Raw genomic sequence first — 17740 nt, 5'->3', positions numbered from 1 at the left:
CAGCCACAATCGCAGGAAATTATTTTAGATATACTACGTATTTAACACTAACAAATCAAATATTGAAATTTTATAGTATGATTCATTAGTGACTTTTAGGAAACACATATAACGTATGTACTGTATAGTCTTTTGACACATTTTAAATTGAACTATTAACCTTGTTGATTTACAGATCTCAGAGAATAAGAGTTTAACACCTACGAAACCACTTCGCATTAATAAAAAGCGACAATAACAATGCTGCTTCCGGTTTGAGCGAAATGGAGAAGTACAAATTATGTCATGCCAAATTGAAATTGGGATTGGAACTTGTCTAAATGTGACAATAAAATACTTTTTTACTAATAAATTTTTTAATTATTCATATATATTTTTTGCATATGACTGACACATATAAACACTGAAAATAATCTTCATATGATTTTAAAGGGATCGGGGCTTTATTTCCAAAATTTAGCAGTTTATTTTGCAAGGTTCGACCTATAACCGAAATCAAAGAATATCAAATTAACAGTTTTAGCACAATATTTGTCAAATTGGGGACAAATTGGCATAACAAAATGAGAAATCTTCACATCAATGAGATGTCTTTACATTTAAACTCTTTATTATCACAGAAAAACAAGAAAACACTTGAAACTTGGAAAAGTTCAATTCTTTTTAAAACTGGTTTGACAAGTTTGCTTGAGTCTAAAAATAGACACCATGGCACTATTATTAGAAAGGAGGTTCTGTTTATAAGCAAAAGGTAACACACACTGTCACTGACACTGTCAGTCTTTCTTCAGTCTAAATGTTTTGATTTTATTTAATTGCTTGTACAACAATGTACAAATGTTATATATTTTATACATTTTAATACTATTAAAACATGCTAAAACAGAAAACACAACTTTTGTCAGGACATCATTTTTAAGTCACATTGTGAATTCTGAGCGGAATCGCTTAAAACGGAGATAAACAATGTTCCAAGTAAACTTCTTCTTCTTCTTCTTCTTCTTCGGAAGTCCACCCTATTTGCAGGGTCACCGCATTAAAAATATCCTAGTTTTAGGTAAATTTTTAAAAATGCGTAGTTATTTATAAACATTATGATGCTTGAATACCAACATAGAATCGACACATAAAGAGCAAAAACGGAAAATTCATTCCCGATTTTGCAGATCAAAAACGTCATTTTGTTTACGTCTAAATCACGTGATCAAAAACGTCTAGAGGAACTCTCCTGCGTCACTGGCTTCCCGGCTGAAAGACTATTCATTATTGCAGTCAAAGCAAACAAAAACCTAACTAAATGTACATGATGTATAAGTCCTCTAGCATTAAACTTTGAAAATCTTTGAAGGTTCATATAACATGTATAATTAACATTCAACTTTTTTTTCTTGGATTTTATTTTTTTACTATTGATCAATACGTCTTTTCTCAAATCATGTCTTTCACTAGTTCAAATAATTATGACGTCGTGCAAGGCTATTTTGATTTTTTTTCGACACCTTCCTAGCAAGACGTCATAATTACATGTATATGGCCATGGACTATAGTCATGATAGTCTTAAATACATTGTAACATCATTAAACTATGATGAAAACAGTGATTTATTTTCCCTACAATTCACCTGATATTTGACACATTTTTTCCCATTTGCCTAGGGCCCAGGCCACATTTGAAAAAAAGTAAGAAAATCACTGCCTGAAAGTCTTATACATATATCATGTATATAAAAAATATATTAAAATTGAGAAAGGAAATGGGGAATGTGTCAAAGCGACAACAACCCGACCATAGAGCAGACAACAGCCGAAGGCCACCAATGGGTCTTCAATGTAGCGAGAATTCCCCGCACCTGTAGGTGTCCTTCAGCTGGCCCCTAAAAATATGTATACTAGTACAGTGATAACGGATGTCATACTAAACTCCGAATTATTATACATGTATTATAGGACTACAAGGTGTATGCATGTCATTTGTGTAATGGTGGTCACTTTGGGGAAATTGGTTAACTTTAGAATTACTTATAGTTCCGTAACTCTTTCTTCCAAGACCGGCCATGAAATTATCCTTGTCGGGACTTCCTGTTCTGACACGTGCCCGGCCGGGCTCGTTGTCCATAGGAACTATACGTATGACGTCACTCACCGGGTTCTGGGCAGTCTACACTAAGGATTTGAAATGAGCAGACGCTCATACCGTTTGGCTTTCAAATATGGAACTTTAAAAGGACAAGTAGACTAGCCACCACCATATTTTAGTATATTTATTCATGTAATTGTATGTTCAACCATATATGTCTTTAAAATAAACATCTTGTTTATATTTACGTAGTTTTACGTACTTTGTCCGATATCCCAGAACTTGGGTAGACAACGGGAAAACGAAGCCAGTGGAAACTTCCACTCCCGTTACATTGGGGGCTCGTCCGAGGGATATTAGAGGACATCAACTAAAACAAACATTTTGTTTGTCATTATTTCGGCAATATGGTTGGAATAAAAGGGATTTTTGTATCCCAAGGAGTCAAAATCGAACAGTTTATTGTTCGTCTTCTTGTCATTTCAGCTGTTTGTGCCGGTCCGACAATGACCAGTACTGCACTCAATATCGTTTTGTACAACAATACAATTAAAGGTGACTTACCTTCAGAAAATGAAATTAGAAATCTAGATTTTAAATTCCAAATTGGAGCACAAGGTGAACATTTTGTTCACGTTCCAGAGGAAATATACTGTTCTTGCATAAAAGGAAAACAAACACAACATTTTTGTGTACACCACATCAAAATAAAATATTTAGCTGCATTTTATCGTGGTAGAAAGCTTATTATGGCTTTTCAATTTCCAGGAAGTCGGCGATTGTTTACGCCATGTTTACAATTTGACGTCATATTTTCGACGTCAAAGCACCTGCCATCTAAGGAATGTTTGTATGGAGGTACCAATGGGGAATACTCATTGTCGTTCTAACCATGAAAAAGTTGTTTAATTTGTTTATGTTAGTTCTGTTTATTGGTTCGTATTCATATTTATTGTCATAAATGGATTTGGAAAATCAAATAATTTGTTTTGATTATACTTCAAATTGTTTTGGATTAAAAAGTACATTTTGTACTTGCATTTCTGTCATGCAGTATTGTCTGCACATCTCTGTCTTGTCAGTGTGGATGTAATAACAATTATTTACCTTTCTTGCATGGAAAGGAGGAAATAAACAATTCTCAAAACTTCAAAGGTGTACCGTTAGTCATATAGGCTATATGGTGCAGTCATGGATTATACTGGAAATTTGTCCGGTTTATTTTAATCTTGAAAAAAGGATTAAAAGTACAGTATTGTACTCAATAATATTTATAATATAATATCATCTTGATATGTATTTTAACGTTGATCTTTGGAAATAAACTGAATTGTTTCAGTTTGGGGGGATTGTTACGTAGAGGAAATTAATACTGAATCTTTTCAGTTGCTAAGCAATATGGCTTTAGCGGTAAATATAGGTTGCTAAGCAATGTGGCTTAATTTAGCGGTAAATGTAGAAATTGTGGATATAGCGAGGATTTGGATTAAAATGACATTTTTGTCATACAGCTGGAATAGGGTTGTCTGGTACGAGTTATGACTAGAATAAAGATAATAGAAGAACGTACGCTCAATATCTTAGCTGTTGTTGGAAGCTGCTTTCGGCATGTTCGGTGGTGTATACAGAGGCAATTTTGGAAATACCTTAGGTGCTAGATGCGCGAGAATAGGTATATATTTTGCGTATACATTTTTATTGTAATCCTTAATTGGTTCACCATGGGTATGTTGTCCACATGGCTAAGGATATTGTTTGGGGATTACTGGAATACAAGGAATGATTTATTATTACAGTCCAATTGTTTTATATGACTTTCTAATTTTTGAATATATTTAATAAACAAACAATCAGTTTGTATGGATTCCAGTATAGAAATGTGTTTTTATATGGTTATAGTAAAACCATGGGCTATATGCTTTCGGTGACCCGTAAAATTACATATTGGGGCACCTGATCAAGTGGTGCAGTGCTCGTGTATATAGACTTTTATAGACTCTTGGTGAGTCAGGATTTTATAAGAAGAATGTGCTTCTTAATTTATTCCAGTGTCTGACAGAATATAGGTGGTAAAACTGAAATTGTTTCAGTGCGTGGATACCTGGCCACTATGAGGGAACATATTGGATGTTATATTGGCCTGTTTGCCGATAATTTGATAACTTTGAATGTAACTAAACCACACGATGGAATTAAATGTTGGGGAACACTTAAATGGACTACTATATAGATTTGGAAACTCTACTAGACGAATTTTACCTTATTTACCTACCTGGAACCTTGGACAAGATGTGTGCCTGGATGCTCCGAACAAACTTTATAATTGGATTCCTTACTCCGTGATGATGTCTCGTGATGTACATGTATTTGTGACTTTTGAACATTAAGTGAATGACTGAATATCTTGAACTATTTTTCAAATTATTTATTGACATTAACAGTAAATTGATTGATTTGTTGCTAAATATACAGTCTGTATTCCCAATTTTGGTAAGTATACCTCACCGATCTTTGGACTAATGTGTGGGCACTTTATGTCTTAAGAGAGGGGGAGTGTAATGGTGGTCACTTTGTTTACTTGTTTATTCTATCTATTTGGGGAAATTGGTTAACTTTAGAATTACTTATAGTTCCGTAACTCTTTCTTCCAAGACCGGCCATGAAATTATCCTTGTCGGGACTTCCTGTTCTGGCACGTGCCCGGCCAGGCTCGTTGTCCATAGGAACTATACGTATGACGTCACTCACCGGGTTCTGGGCAGTCTACACTAAGGATTTGAAATGAGCAGACGCTCATACCGTTTGGCTTTCAAATATGGAACTTTAAAAGGACAAGTAGACTAGCCACCACCATATTTTAGTATATTTATTCATGTAATTGTATGTTCAACCATATATGTCTTTAAAATAAACATCTTGTTTATATTTACGTAGTTTTACGTACTTTGTCCGATATCCCAGAACTTGGGTAGACAACGGGAAAACGAAGCCAGTGGAAACTTCCACTCCTGTTACATTTGTATTATTATAAGGATGAAAGACGTTATCATCCTTAACATTTTTTCCAGTCAAAACAGTAAATTTGGACAATAAACATGATAAAGCTTACAATTAGAAAGGCTTACAGACATGATAAAAGCAAAGCAAATTAAAAAATGACAGCAGTTCTGGTTCATTTGCATGTTTCAGAGTTAAGTGTGGCTTTCGTTTTGCTGAACTAGTATTATATTATTAAGTATGTATTGTGCAGAATATTCTTGATGGCCTTAAGCTTGCTGTTTTCTGCTCTTTGGTTAGGTTAAAGTTTCTTTGACTCATAATTTTTTCCTTTCTCTATTGTTTGTATATGTTGTAGAAGTTGGGAGACAATAAAACTGTTCTCATATATGTTTATATTTCACTAATTAAAATTGAGTTGGAAATGGTTAATGTGTCAAAGACACAACAACCCGATTAAAGAGCTTAAAACTTCACAAGCCAACCAATTGGTCTTCAACACAGTGAGAAAATCCTGCACCCAGAGGGGGGGTTTAAGCTGCCAACTAAACAGAAATGTGTACTCGTTTGGAACAGTTCCACAAATATGGATTTTTGTTTATATAGATTAGACCGTTGATTTTCCCGTTTGAATGGTTTTACACTAGTAATTTTGGGGCCCTTTATAGCTTGTTGTTCGGTGTGAGCTAAGGCTCCGTGTTGAAGGCCGTACTTTAACCTATAATGGTTTACTTTTTAAATTGTTATTTGTATGGAGAGTTGTCTCATTGGCACTCACACCACATCTTCCTATATCTAGTCACACTGAACATTGCTAAACAGCTAAACAAAATAAAGCACTCATCACACCAGGACCCTTTACAAAGACAGCATATTTATACATCACTGCCAATTGTGCTTTAGTAATTAATCCACATTACTTTTATTCAGGGTTTTGACTGTAATTTATAAAGTATTGGTCAAAGGTTGAGTGGAGTTTGAGAATCCACGACAAGCCTCAGGATGAATGGTATTAAATGTATGAAGACAACCTTTGCAATATGCAATATACTATTCTTTGTAAGTATTTGTTAATGAATCATTGATAGGAAATCGATTTGAATTGAACACATTAAAAAGGAGATCAGAAAATAGCATTTTTTTCTCAAAACAAGGAAATAGTTATATGTACGGTAACAATAACAACAAAAAATCATTTCTATGTGTAAAAACATGACTTACATACATCAAGCTAAATAAAAGAACAAAAGAACTATTTAAAACTTAAGTGTAAGAGTGAGCTAATTAACTTTGAAAAAACATAAGATCAAATCTGATATTTCACAAAAGTAGGGTAATTGTGCTTTGCATTATTAACTATATTGTGATCAAAGGGTAAATTATACACACAAAAAAGTATTCTTATAACAAAAAATGTCTTTTGTGACACTGGCACATTCACCTGATAGCATAGTTGGTAACACATTGGTTGTTTAATTTTGAAGATAAATAGATGCTATTTTTAGAATGAAAATAATAAATACAAGTAAAGGCTTAAAAAATAGACCTGCTTCAAAAAAGGTTCATCATGTTCATAGATTGTAAAAAAGAAATGCACTGATATGTGTGAGTGTGAAAGGGCAGGTAAAGTTGTTAATATATATTTTTTAATCGATTTTAAATGTCATGAATGTTGAAATAATATACTGAGCCAAAAAAGTTTAGCAACACTTTTTTTCAATTTTTTTTTTGTTGTTTCTCGAATTTTTTTTTTAAACATCATTGATATAATCCTTAGTTTTACCTGTAATTTTAAACAGTCTTACTTTTTTCTGGATGATTGATTTCGCGCCATTTCAGCTTTGCACGTGTAATTGATGTTTTACCTTCTGTACCTGAACTTTTAAAACAAAATTCAAATTTTTTTTTCACTTACGTTCAGAAATACACCATTGGTAAGAAAAACACATAAACGTTTGAAAACATTGCATGGGGCGTCAACCAGGCCTCCCCGAAAACGACCGTCAGAAGGTTCTTGGAATGGTTGATGCCAGAATGAGTGTTTCTGATGTCATGGATCGATTTAATGTGTATAAGTCAACAGTTTAGAGACTAACAAACAAATATCGACAAATTACAACGGCACAGGATAGGTCAATATGTCGTAAACCAAAAAAAACTATCGTCAAGGGAGGAGCGCTACTTTCGCTTAACGTCAACACGTGACAAGTTTTTTCCGGCCATAAGAGTAGTGCATTGATTACGAGCAGCTGCTGGTGTGCCTACCAATCCTTCATTGATGCACTTAGAGCATGGCCGAGAAATTGATTATGAATAACACTATACTCATTTTCGCATTTTGACCCTCCCGAGCTCCATACCAAGAAAATCCTAATGAATGTGAGTGATAAACATTCATGTTGCTTCTGACATGTCATAATTTTACTTTTTTATTATTAAAATCATATGTTGTTACAATTTTGTAATAAAATAAAATTTCATGTTTTTGTTGCTAAACTTTTTTGGCTCAGTATATATTCTTGTATATTTTTGTTCATGTTTAATTCTGATTAAAAAAATTATTTTATATTCAAATTAATGAAATAGTTATTTAATATTTCACTTAGATTTATCTTATATTTGCAGATAATGGGCATAGCTGCAATGTGTATTGGGATATATTTGAAAGTGTCAAGATCAGATTTCGTTGAGATCCTACAAAGTAAAGAATTTGAGACATCCTCAGCATTGTTGATATCTGCTGGTATCATTGTAATAGTTGTGGCCCTTGTCGGTTTTATAGGAGCATGGATGAATAACCAGTGCATGCTGGGACTGGTATGTTGAATAATTCACTCTTTCTAAAACTTTTGAAACGAGATGTGAAAGGGGAAATATACTAATAAAGAACATTCAAACTCAAAAGTCAAAACTAAACTGACAACTCATAGCAAAAAAAAAAAAACACAAAAAAACAATATACATAAAACAATAGAAAAAACTAAAGACTGTTCCGAGCAACACAAACCCTAATGGGTGATCTCAGGCACTTTCAAACTTTACACTCTTAGGCCAAATAAAAATATATGTGTGGTTCCAGTAACCCTACCGTCTCTACTTTTTCAGCTTAAAAATAGCCTACCCTAAAGATTTTATTGTCATTTTCCATTAAGCACTGTTAAAGTCAGAATGTTGCTCCCATAGACTCAATGTAAAAAAAAAAACATAAAATAAAAAAAAATCCCTACCTACCTACCCTAACTTTTTTTCAGATGTAACTGGAACCACACATACTTTTTTATTTGGCCTTAACCACTGGTGGACCAGACAAACTGGCTTAAAAATAGTTACAATTTGGTCTTTATTAAAGAAATAAAAAAAATCATGTTTAAGTAAACAAATTGAACTTTGTATATACCGGTATGTATCAGTATCCAGAAATGATCTAAATTTTTGACATAAGCTTGGTTTATACATTTTTTGTTCTAGATGATCTTACCCGAAACCATATAATATATGATCTCAAAACTATCATGGACTTGGTCCTGGTTTTGCAAGTTTACTTGATGTTATTTTCAACAAGCAAAACAGTCATATGAATGGTGTATATGAATAAAAGAAAAACCTATGAAACAACAAAACTATGTATACAACAACAAAAATAAAAAGACTGTTATGTATATGGCATGTCAGATCAAATCTTCATAAATTTTGCTTCATATTAATTTTTACTGTCAATCTACTTGTTAGTTATTTTTGTGTAAAGTTTTTTAAATTTTAATGAATATATATCACATTTCATATTTAAATACATTAATCAAATTATCCGTATGGAAATTAAACATGTTAAATAAAGTAAAAAAGTCACTCACCAAGGATAGACACAAAAAAATTACAAAAAGATGCATGGCCTATGGGAGATAACTATAACAAGAAATTTCAAATTTGTGGAAAATTGGAATGATAAAATTGAATTGGAAACTAAAAGTTTAAACTGATACTAATGTTGTGAGTATTAAATTATTTGCAGATTTTAACTTTGTTTATTTTCTCCTTTCAGTATTTTATTTTCGTAATCGTTATTTTTGCCATGGAATTAGCCGCAGGAATAATAGCTTTCATATACAGAAAAGATGTAAGTTTGGAATAGCTAATCAGGTTAAGTATATCTTTCTAATACATAGCAAGTTTTATTCATGTCTTATTTATAACATATTATTATCCAGAATAAAATTGAAATATTTCCTGCTTGAAGTTAAGCAGAAACCTATTAGTCTGTCTGTAACACATGTTATACTGAGTATTGTTTTAAAGAAGTCGGAAAATAACACAATTTGTGTAGTATATCATTGAGCTAATAATCGGTAAAGTGACCTATAGCTGTAAATTTCTGTGTCATTTGGTGTCTTGTGGAGAGTTGTTTCATTGGCAATCATACCACATATTCTTTTTTTATATAAACTAGGGAATCTTATAGATTGATAAGTTTACCACCAATTGTTAACCTGATATGGACCTGATTCATTTTTATGCCCCACCTACGATAGTAGAGTCCGTTCGTTCATCCGTTCGTTCGTCTGTCTGTCCCGCTTCAAGTTAAAGTTTTTGGTCAAGGCAGTTTTGATGAAATTGAAGTTCAATCAACTTGAACTTTGTATGCATGTTCCTTATACAATGTAGTATGATCTTTCTAGTTTTAATGCCAAATTAGATTTTTTACCCAATATCATGGTCCATTTAACATGGAAGATGATAGTGTGAGTGGGGCATCCAAGTACTTTGGACACATTCTTGTTAAAGGATATATTGAAAGTGAGAAGTAGTATATGTAGTTCTGCAACAAAAACAAGTATTAAGTCACTTTTCATCAACACATAATATCTTTTATACTTACATGACTTAGTTTCTAAAGTAATACATTTTATTTTGTGAAAATCTTTATACTGTAAATGTGAAATTTAACCATTGACAGACATTTTTTAGCATTTGTCACATCAATGATTAAAGGGAAAATTCACGATTTTTTACTTATGGTTTAAATATGTTCATTATGACATAATATATATATTCACAAAGTTTTATCGCTATATGTGCAGTAATAAAGGAGAAATTCAATAATTAATGAAAAAATATCAACTACTTCCTGTAGGTCGTGACGTTTTCTCCTGATTTTTGCATGCCGGGATTTAAAATACAATCATTAAAAGTCTTGGTTTTTAATCATATTTTAACGTAACCGTAAGCGCGCCGATGACTTATGCTTTATCTAATAACCATCCGATAATAAGAAGATAAAACGCACAGACGTTCAATTGTACTCATTCGTGAGATAAATTATCTATGTTAAACGTATATATTCGAATTATTTTTGTAGACAACACAAAAAGTTATAAATTTATTTTTAATACATGCATTTTCGGACTGATAAGGTGAACAAATTAAAGTACAATAATCTGTAAAGACAAAATGTTGGTGTACTATTATTGACCTTTTACTATCTCTGCTATGGCTAGGTTTATACGATGTGTGTATTCTGTGGCAATACTCGTAGATGGCTTGTTGAAAGGTAAATTGTTATTTGCACTTCGGTATTTAACCATGCCTCTAGGGCACACCTTGCCAGGTGTGACTGTCTATTCGGATCAGTGGTAGCATTTAATACACACATTAAAAATACATATTCAAGTTGGTGACAAATAAAAATTGGTCACCGTGGAATTATTTAATTATATTTGGTGCTATTATTTATTTGAATTCAAATAAGTTAATTTACTAAGAAATACACAATTTTCGGTTAAAGACGGGAAACTTAATTCATATGTCAGAATGAAATGATATACAAGTCTTGTCCTTGATTTATGTCTCATAAAAAAGGGGGACTTAGAAATTAGAAATAGCTTTACTAAATCATTTTTATTTGTCTTTATTAGGCGAAAAAATGTACGAGAACACTTACATTTAGACTTTTGAAAGCCATGTATTAATTAATATATGAAACTATCTGAAGATAACTCTACCGAAGCGGAATATAATATGTACGAATAAAGAAAAAAATATTTTTGTAATGGAATCGAAAAATTACGAATAGATATTCTTTTCAAGTGTGATAAACGTCAACCAAATTTATTCATAATGGGGAACGTCCTTATTAAAATCTGAGACAACTATAATAATCGTCGTCTCCCAACGTATATATATACTTAAATAACTATTTGATCAACGATGTTTAAAATTAAAAGACAACGAATTTAATGTTATCTTTCCCTTTTTTTGAATGTTATTATAAGTCTGTTCAACTTGCAAGAATATCCCTAAAGCGGACAAATATCCGACAAGCAGTTTATTCTTTAAATTGCTGTCATTGAATATCAAGAAAGAAAATAAATCCCGAAATTGATACTCAATAGTTTTCCTAGAAAATATTCACATTCCTTGGGGATTATTAGTGTACATCCAGTTGCATATATTTTACATGAATGTTGGAACAATTGTGATGATGACGAATTTCGTCCTTTATTCGAGAACAATTTAATTGATATATAAATCTGTGAGTTTACTATGTTCTTAACTTCGATGAACCAAAGCAAGTTATAAATTGACCTGTATTTAAATCAAATTGTTTCTTTTTTTTCTTCTTCTTTTGGTATACAATAGTCTATCGATTTCGTTGATTACATACTGTTGGCATACGGTAAACGGACAGAAAGTCACAGGACAAAAAGTCACAGGACAAAAAGTCACAAATTTGATAGGACAAAAAGTCACAGGACAAAAAGTCACAAATAATTTTTTGACAATTGTTGGAATATATAAGAGAAATATCTTGAAAATATTTACTTTTTAATACATATATTCATATTAAAGTTAATGGAATTTATCATTCTACTTGAAAAATGAAGATTTATTTTATTTTAATCATGCAAAGGACATATTTCTTGGCACCATGAAGCCTTTTGAGTGCCAATCTACTTTGACATTTTGTTTTCTTAACAATTATTTGATCATCTTTGATAAATTTTGCTTACAAAGTTAGTTAATATACAATACATAAAAAAAAACACAAAAATATTTTTGTAAAAATAAGCATTTTTTATTCAAAGAAAATAATCAGAAAAAATTAATCGTGACTTTTTGTCCTGTGACTTTTTGTCCGTGACTTTTTGTCTGTGACTTTTTGTCCTGTGACTTTCTGTCCTACATTCCTGGCATACATGGACTAGTCTATTTACAAAACTTTTACCACAATTTACACAAAATGTATGTTTCTTTCTTATGTTCAATGTATACATGTATACATATTTTAAATTGCGCTACTGACTATAGTTCCGTAACTTTCTACCAGGCGTATTTTGAACGAATTAGATTTTCGAAAACAATTTCCACGGAACACTTATTTATCATTTTATGATTTGAACTTTGACTTTTTAACTAATTACAATATTATCAGTTTAAAAATAACAGACTATATGGTTATTTAAAAATATAAGACCATTTTCCGTATCAAGTTAGTCAGCCAGATAAAACAACCGTACGATTGACAAGATATCGACACGCAATTACGACTACATCGTTTACTGTAGTTTTGTTCCTTTGTGGTTTATTGACATATCGGGATTTTTCATCGGAGAAGGTGACAAGATGGCGGAGAGTAGAGAACTGATACTCAAAATTTAAAATCGATGGTGATCTCTTATTTAGCGGAATAAAACTTTAATATCTATAAATTTGAGCATTTTTATACAGAATGGACATAATATCAATTTTTGATTTTTTTGCGAAGTTTCCCTTTAATATCATTATTCAGAGTAAAATGAAGTGCATATCTTTTGTAGATTGAAGTAGTTATTAGGAGAGAGTTATTAGAAGGTGTGAAGAAAGATGAAACTAGAAGTGCATGGGACAAATTACAAGAAAAGGTAATGTATGGTATTGTCAGGCAACAAATGACAACATTTGCATAAGTGCTTTAGAGGAATAACTAAAATAAATAGATAATTCCTTGTGTGCAAGTTCTTTTTTATGCTCTATCGTAGAGTAGAGGGGCATTATATTTTTCAGTCTGTGTGTCTGTTTGTTCGTCCATCTGTTCATTTGTCTCTCCTTTCGTTCGATCATCTGTCTGTACCATCCTCGTTTGTTTGTCTGTCTGTCTGTTTGTTCATTCATTCATACGTTCATCTGTCTTGCTTCAGGTTAAAGTTGTTGATGAAGTTGAAACCCAATCACCTTGAAACTTAGTACACATGTTCTCTTTCTAATTTTAATGCCAAATAGGAGTTTTGACCCTAATTCCAGGATGCACTGAACTTAGAAAATGATACTCCGAGTGGGGATCAGTGTTCTATGGACACATTCCTGTTTTAACATTATTTTGTTCTTGTATGATAAAACTGAAACCAACAAATATTTGTCAGCACTTTCTATCGTTATACAGCCGAATGCCCAAGCATGTACATGTATTAAAAAGAGAAGAATAAAGGAATTTGTTTTTGTCATTTGGGAGGTTTTTGAACAAAGCACACATTTAAAGATCTTGATATGGATAATTGTTTTTCTCCTCTGTTGATAATTGAAAGTTTTAAAATTATGCAACACTTGTTTTTAGTTCAGTACTATTTCAAGTACTCTTTAATTGTAAAAGAGGACAAGGCTTGTACTTTTTTTTTTGCACATTCAGAGTTTGGAGTCTGTATTACCAACTACACAGTATACATACTAACACCTAATCTTATTATCTATTTATATTTGTAGTACTTATGTTGTGGAGTAAACAATTACACTGACTGGTATGGAGTATATGATATCCATAATTACAATACTTTACCAGACTCGTGTTGTGGTTACACAGGATGTGGACAGTCTGGTGGTGTGGTGGCATATCGTATTGTAAGTACTGCTGTTATTCTTCACCTAATTTACTGTGAGTTCATTATCATTACTGGGCTACCAGTTTTCTTCAATTTCATTGGTAAAGTTGAAGTATGAATTTCAATGTTAGACTAAGTATAAATTTTCTATAGGAATAAGATTTTGGCAAAACCATAAATCAACATCTAGAAAAATATAATTTTGTCTCAATCTATGAAAATGGTACCACGAGTATAAATGAATCCTCAAATGTGGGAATTATCAAACAAATTTAAATTCTGTCAAGTTTTTCAATTAACACTGGAGGTTAAGCGAACAACAAATCAATCTTGATTTGAACAAAAAACATTAAAAAAAAATAGGGAATTACGTTTGCATGTTTTTGTCAGGACACCAAACATTCCTTGGGCAAATCCTTTACAACCTGGCAACCATGGTCTGCTCACCTCTACCAGCTCAAATAGAAGATATTTTATAAGTACTGAAACTTTAGAAGCTTGAATATCTTTTCCTTTGTAAAGTAGGTTTATTTCTTCTGATGATATAAAAATTGTCAGATTGAAGATGACCAAATTGAAATAGACACGTGGTAAATTTCTAGAATTTTGTCCATTCTGTGGCAACTCCTATGATGAAAATGTGTGAATGACAATCACATTCAAATGAGCTGTGTTAAATGTGATTTCAATGGTTTATTTTTCAGAGTTGTTATGAAGATGCAAAAGAATGGATTATAGACAATTTCTACCTGATCGGAGCTGCAGGAGTAGCTATAGGTGTACTACAGGTAATGAAGGAGCTAAATGTAATAATATTATAAATTAGTAAAGATTACCTCTCCTGCAAGTTTATTTTAAATTATGTGCATTCAAAAACTGTAAAATCCTTGATCTTTTATAATGGAAAAATAATCCAAATAACTAGTAGAATTAATAGATGTTTATTATTTCATTTTTTTTTTACCAAGGATGGATCAAATCTTTAAACAAGCAAGTATTGTCTTTTGTCCTCGTGACTACCAATAGTTGCCATTGCCAAATGTTTTTAGAATTTATTGGAACTATATTTCTCTAATTTTTGTGCTATTTTCACATTTCTCGATCGGTGTGAAGAAAAATATTTCTCCTCACTAGTGAAAAATCTGTTCTCGGCAAATGATTAGTCGAAATTTGATTATGACGTCTAAATGTTTTGTTTTCTTCTGAATTTTCCTATTGTGACGTCATGAAAAAAGGCGACTATGCCTGATGACGTCGCATATAAAGAACACCAGTTTCTGGAAACTTTGAAAAAGGAGGATAAAAAGCATTAGAGAAACAGATTCCGACACTATAACTCGTGTATTACGATATTTCTCCACTCTCGACAGTTAAATTTTATTATTTAAAGAGCTCGGCAAGCCTCGCGCTTTAAATAATAAAATTTAACTGTCTCGAGTGGAGAAATATCGTAATACACTTGTTACAGTGTAGGAATCTATATTGATACCTACATGTGAGAGATTGTTATAATATTTTTTTTTTCAATTAATGTTTCCTTATAAAACATTATGCTTTATTACATGTATAACAAGAATACAAGTATTTTTTTTCCTGGAACGGCAACCAAGTCTACTTTACGATTTCATAAAAGGAATTTCACCTTTATTGAATTTAACAAAAACTGGACATGTATAAAAGCAATAAAATAAATATGATTTTTTTTTTTTAAACATTGTTCTCTTATTCTTAGTTATAACTTTTTTCATTTTAATTGTCTCCCATTACCTCATTAGTTTTTATCTTATAAAAACCAAATTGTGAAAAATTATCTCCCTTGTTTTATGGATTTTTTTTGGGTATATTGCTTATAATGATAATTGTCACCCTTGGCATGTTTTGTTTTATCTCCAACATCTTTTTTTTTTAAATGTTCAGTTATTGCTGATAATTATCCCCCATTACTTGATGTTCTTTAATCTTAAACATTTTATTTTTTTTATTTTCAGTTATTACTAGTGATTGTCTCCCTTGCCCTTATTTGCTTTATTCGAAAGGAAAAGAGTTACAAGGATTACAGAAGACGTTCTGCTGGGAACTTTGGTAGTGGAATTCAAAAGTTGTGAGATTGGAACTGTGTAGCAATACTCGTGTACTCTATATTACAGTGTGTAAATTTTGATTGTAAAGTGCATGTGATAGATGTAACAAATGGTAGAAACAAAAAAACAGTGAATTATCAAACAGAAATGTGATGTTAATATCATTGCAGAAGGATACTCCTATACAAATGTAAACTTAGACATTTTTGTGTACATTTATTTTAGAGAACCTTCAAAATGGAGAAAAATGCAAGTTTGAATATGAGTATTGGTATTTTATGAAATGCTTAACTTACAGTTACATGTATTAAATTCAGAATTTAAAATGCAAGTTTTTGTTGGTACGAAATTTGTCATGTGGAAAATTCTGAACAATATCCAAAAAATATGAATTAACCGTAATCATGGTAATTAAAACTTAATTTAAGTCAACCTTTCTATGGTTCTTTTCAAGAACCTGCAATAAGCAATATACATGCTATATGAATTCTTAATTTATAGGAGTTATCTACGGCATGCTTCCTGTTCAAAACATGCTTACATTATACAGTTTTTCATTTTCAGCCTGTCTTTATCCTCCCCATTTACCAAATTAAAGAAACATTCAAATAGATGTTTAGAATAAAAGGTGTTTTTTGACATGTTATGCATGCACGGGAAATGGTTAATGATATCAAATTTCTCTCATTGACAATATGCCTTACTTCTCTAAATGAGATAGAAAAAAATGATATGGTAAAGAATTTTTGAGTTTGAATAAAAGAAATGCTACACTTGCCATCATAAGTTCAAATTTGCCATAATGCTTGTTGAACGCTATCTGCATGATCTGGTTATGTTATTCTGAGAAATATAACACAGCTTCATTGAATTGATTTGAGATTTTTGTGGCAATTTAAAATTAATTTTAAGCCATTTTTGAACATGATGCTTCAAGACTTAAAGACAAGAATAATAATCGACCATAAAATGGGTTAACATGGACAAATTACTATGAATTCATTTATTTTCGTGGATTGAGGAAAACTTGCATGTTTGTGGTTATTTGATTTCGTGGTTTTGTATAAATTTGTATTTCGTTGATTACTTAATTTCGTGGTTCATCTGAATCCAGGAAATCCACATTTGTATCTCATCTGGTACGAATCAAATTTTGTGAGGCACTTAAAATTCAACACCTACTACAAAAGGTCCGGTACTGACATGTTAAAAGTGTATTTATTCTTTATGTGAAAATTGTGATATTTATATATTTTTGTATTATATTTTTTCCAAATATCATACTAATTTGTACATGTATTTTGATTTTATATAAAAATAAAACTATATATAAAAATTATACAAACTTGATTTTTAAAAAGTAAAAAAAAGATTAAAAAAATATGAATTTGTCATGTTTTTTTATTGTTATGCCCCTTTACAAATGGGAATATTGCTGAATTATCAGTTTCCGCTCTCTTACTTCAATTTTTCTCAACCAAATGTTATGAATCTTATACACATTGCTTTTTACCATAAAACACAGATAAAATATAAATTTGGGTAGCTTCACTTTTAACTGTTCTTGAGTTATGTCCCTGTTTTACGTTATATGCAAACAGGGGAATTATCTGTGTCCCTTGGACTCATTCCTTATTTTTTCAAGGGATAGAATGTGCCATCCCTTTTATTCTCTTCAATGAATTTATATGAACTACTGCAGTACTGGTTTTTTAACTCCATAATTGTAAAAGAAAAGA

At 31.5% G+C, this 17740-nt stretch overlaps 1 protein-coding gene across 2 annotated transcripts; it reads left to right on the top strand.

The window, feature by feature from the left end:
* Positions 1 to 636: 636 nt before the first annotated feature.
* Positions 637 to 17392, top strand: LOC139482364 (tetraspanin-9-like). Of its 2 annotated transcripts, none has more exons than XM_071266223.1 (8): positions 637 to 751; positions 6005 to 6133; positions 7700 to 7891; positions 9114 to 9188; positions 12886 to 12969; positions 13805 to 13939; positions 14625 to 14708; positions 15909 to 17392. In XM_071266223.1, the coding sequence occupies exons 2-8, from the start codon at positions 6077 to 6079 to the stop codon at positions 16023 to 16025; spliced, it is 744 nt and encodes a 247-aa protein (XP_071122324.1). In that variant the 5' UTR covers positions 637 to 751; positions 6005 to 6076; the 3' UTR covers positions 16026 to 17392. The 2 variants fall into 2 exon arrangements, with proteins under 2 accessions (XP_071122324.1, XP_071122325.1); XM_071266224.1 differs by having other exon boundaries at positions 748 to 775.
* Positions 17393 to 17740: the final 348 nt, after the last annotated feature.

The sequence above is a fragment of the Mytilus edulis genome, chromosome 7 (genome assembly GCF_963676685.1).
Source record: "Mytilus edulis chromosome 7, xbMytEdul2.2, whole genome shotgun sequence".
NCBI lineage: Eukaryota > Metazoa > Mollusca > Bivalvia > Mytilida > Mytilidae > Mytilus > Mytilus edulis.
This window is presented reverse-complemented; position numbering and strand designations above follow the sequence as displayed.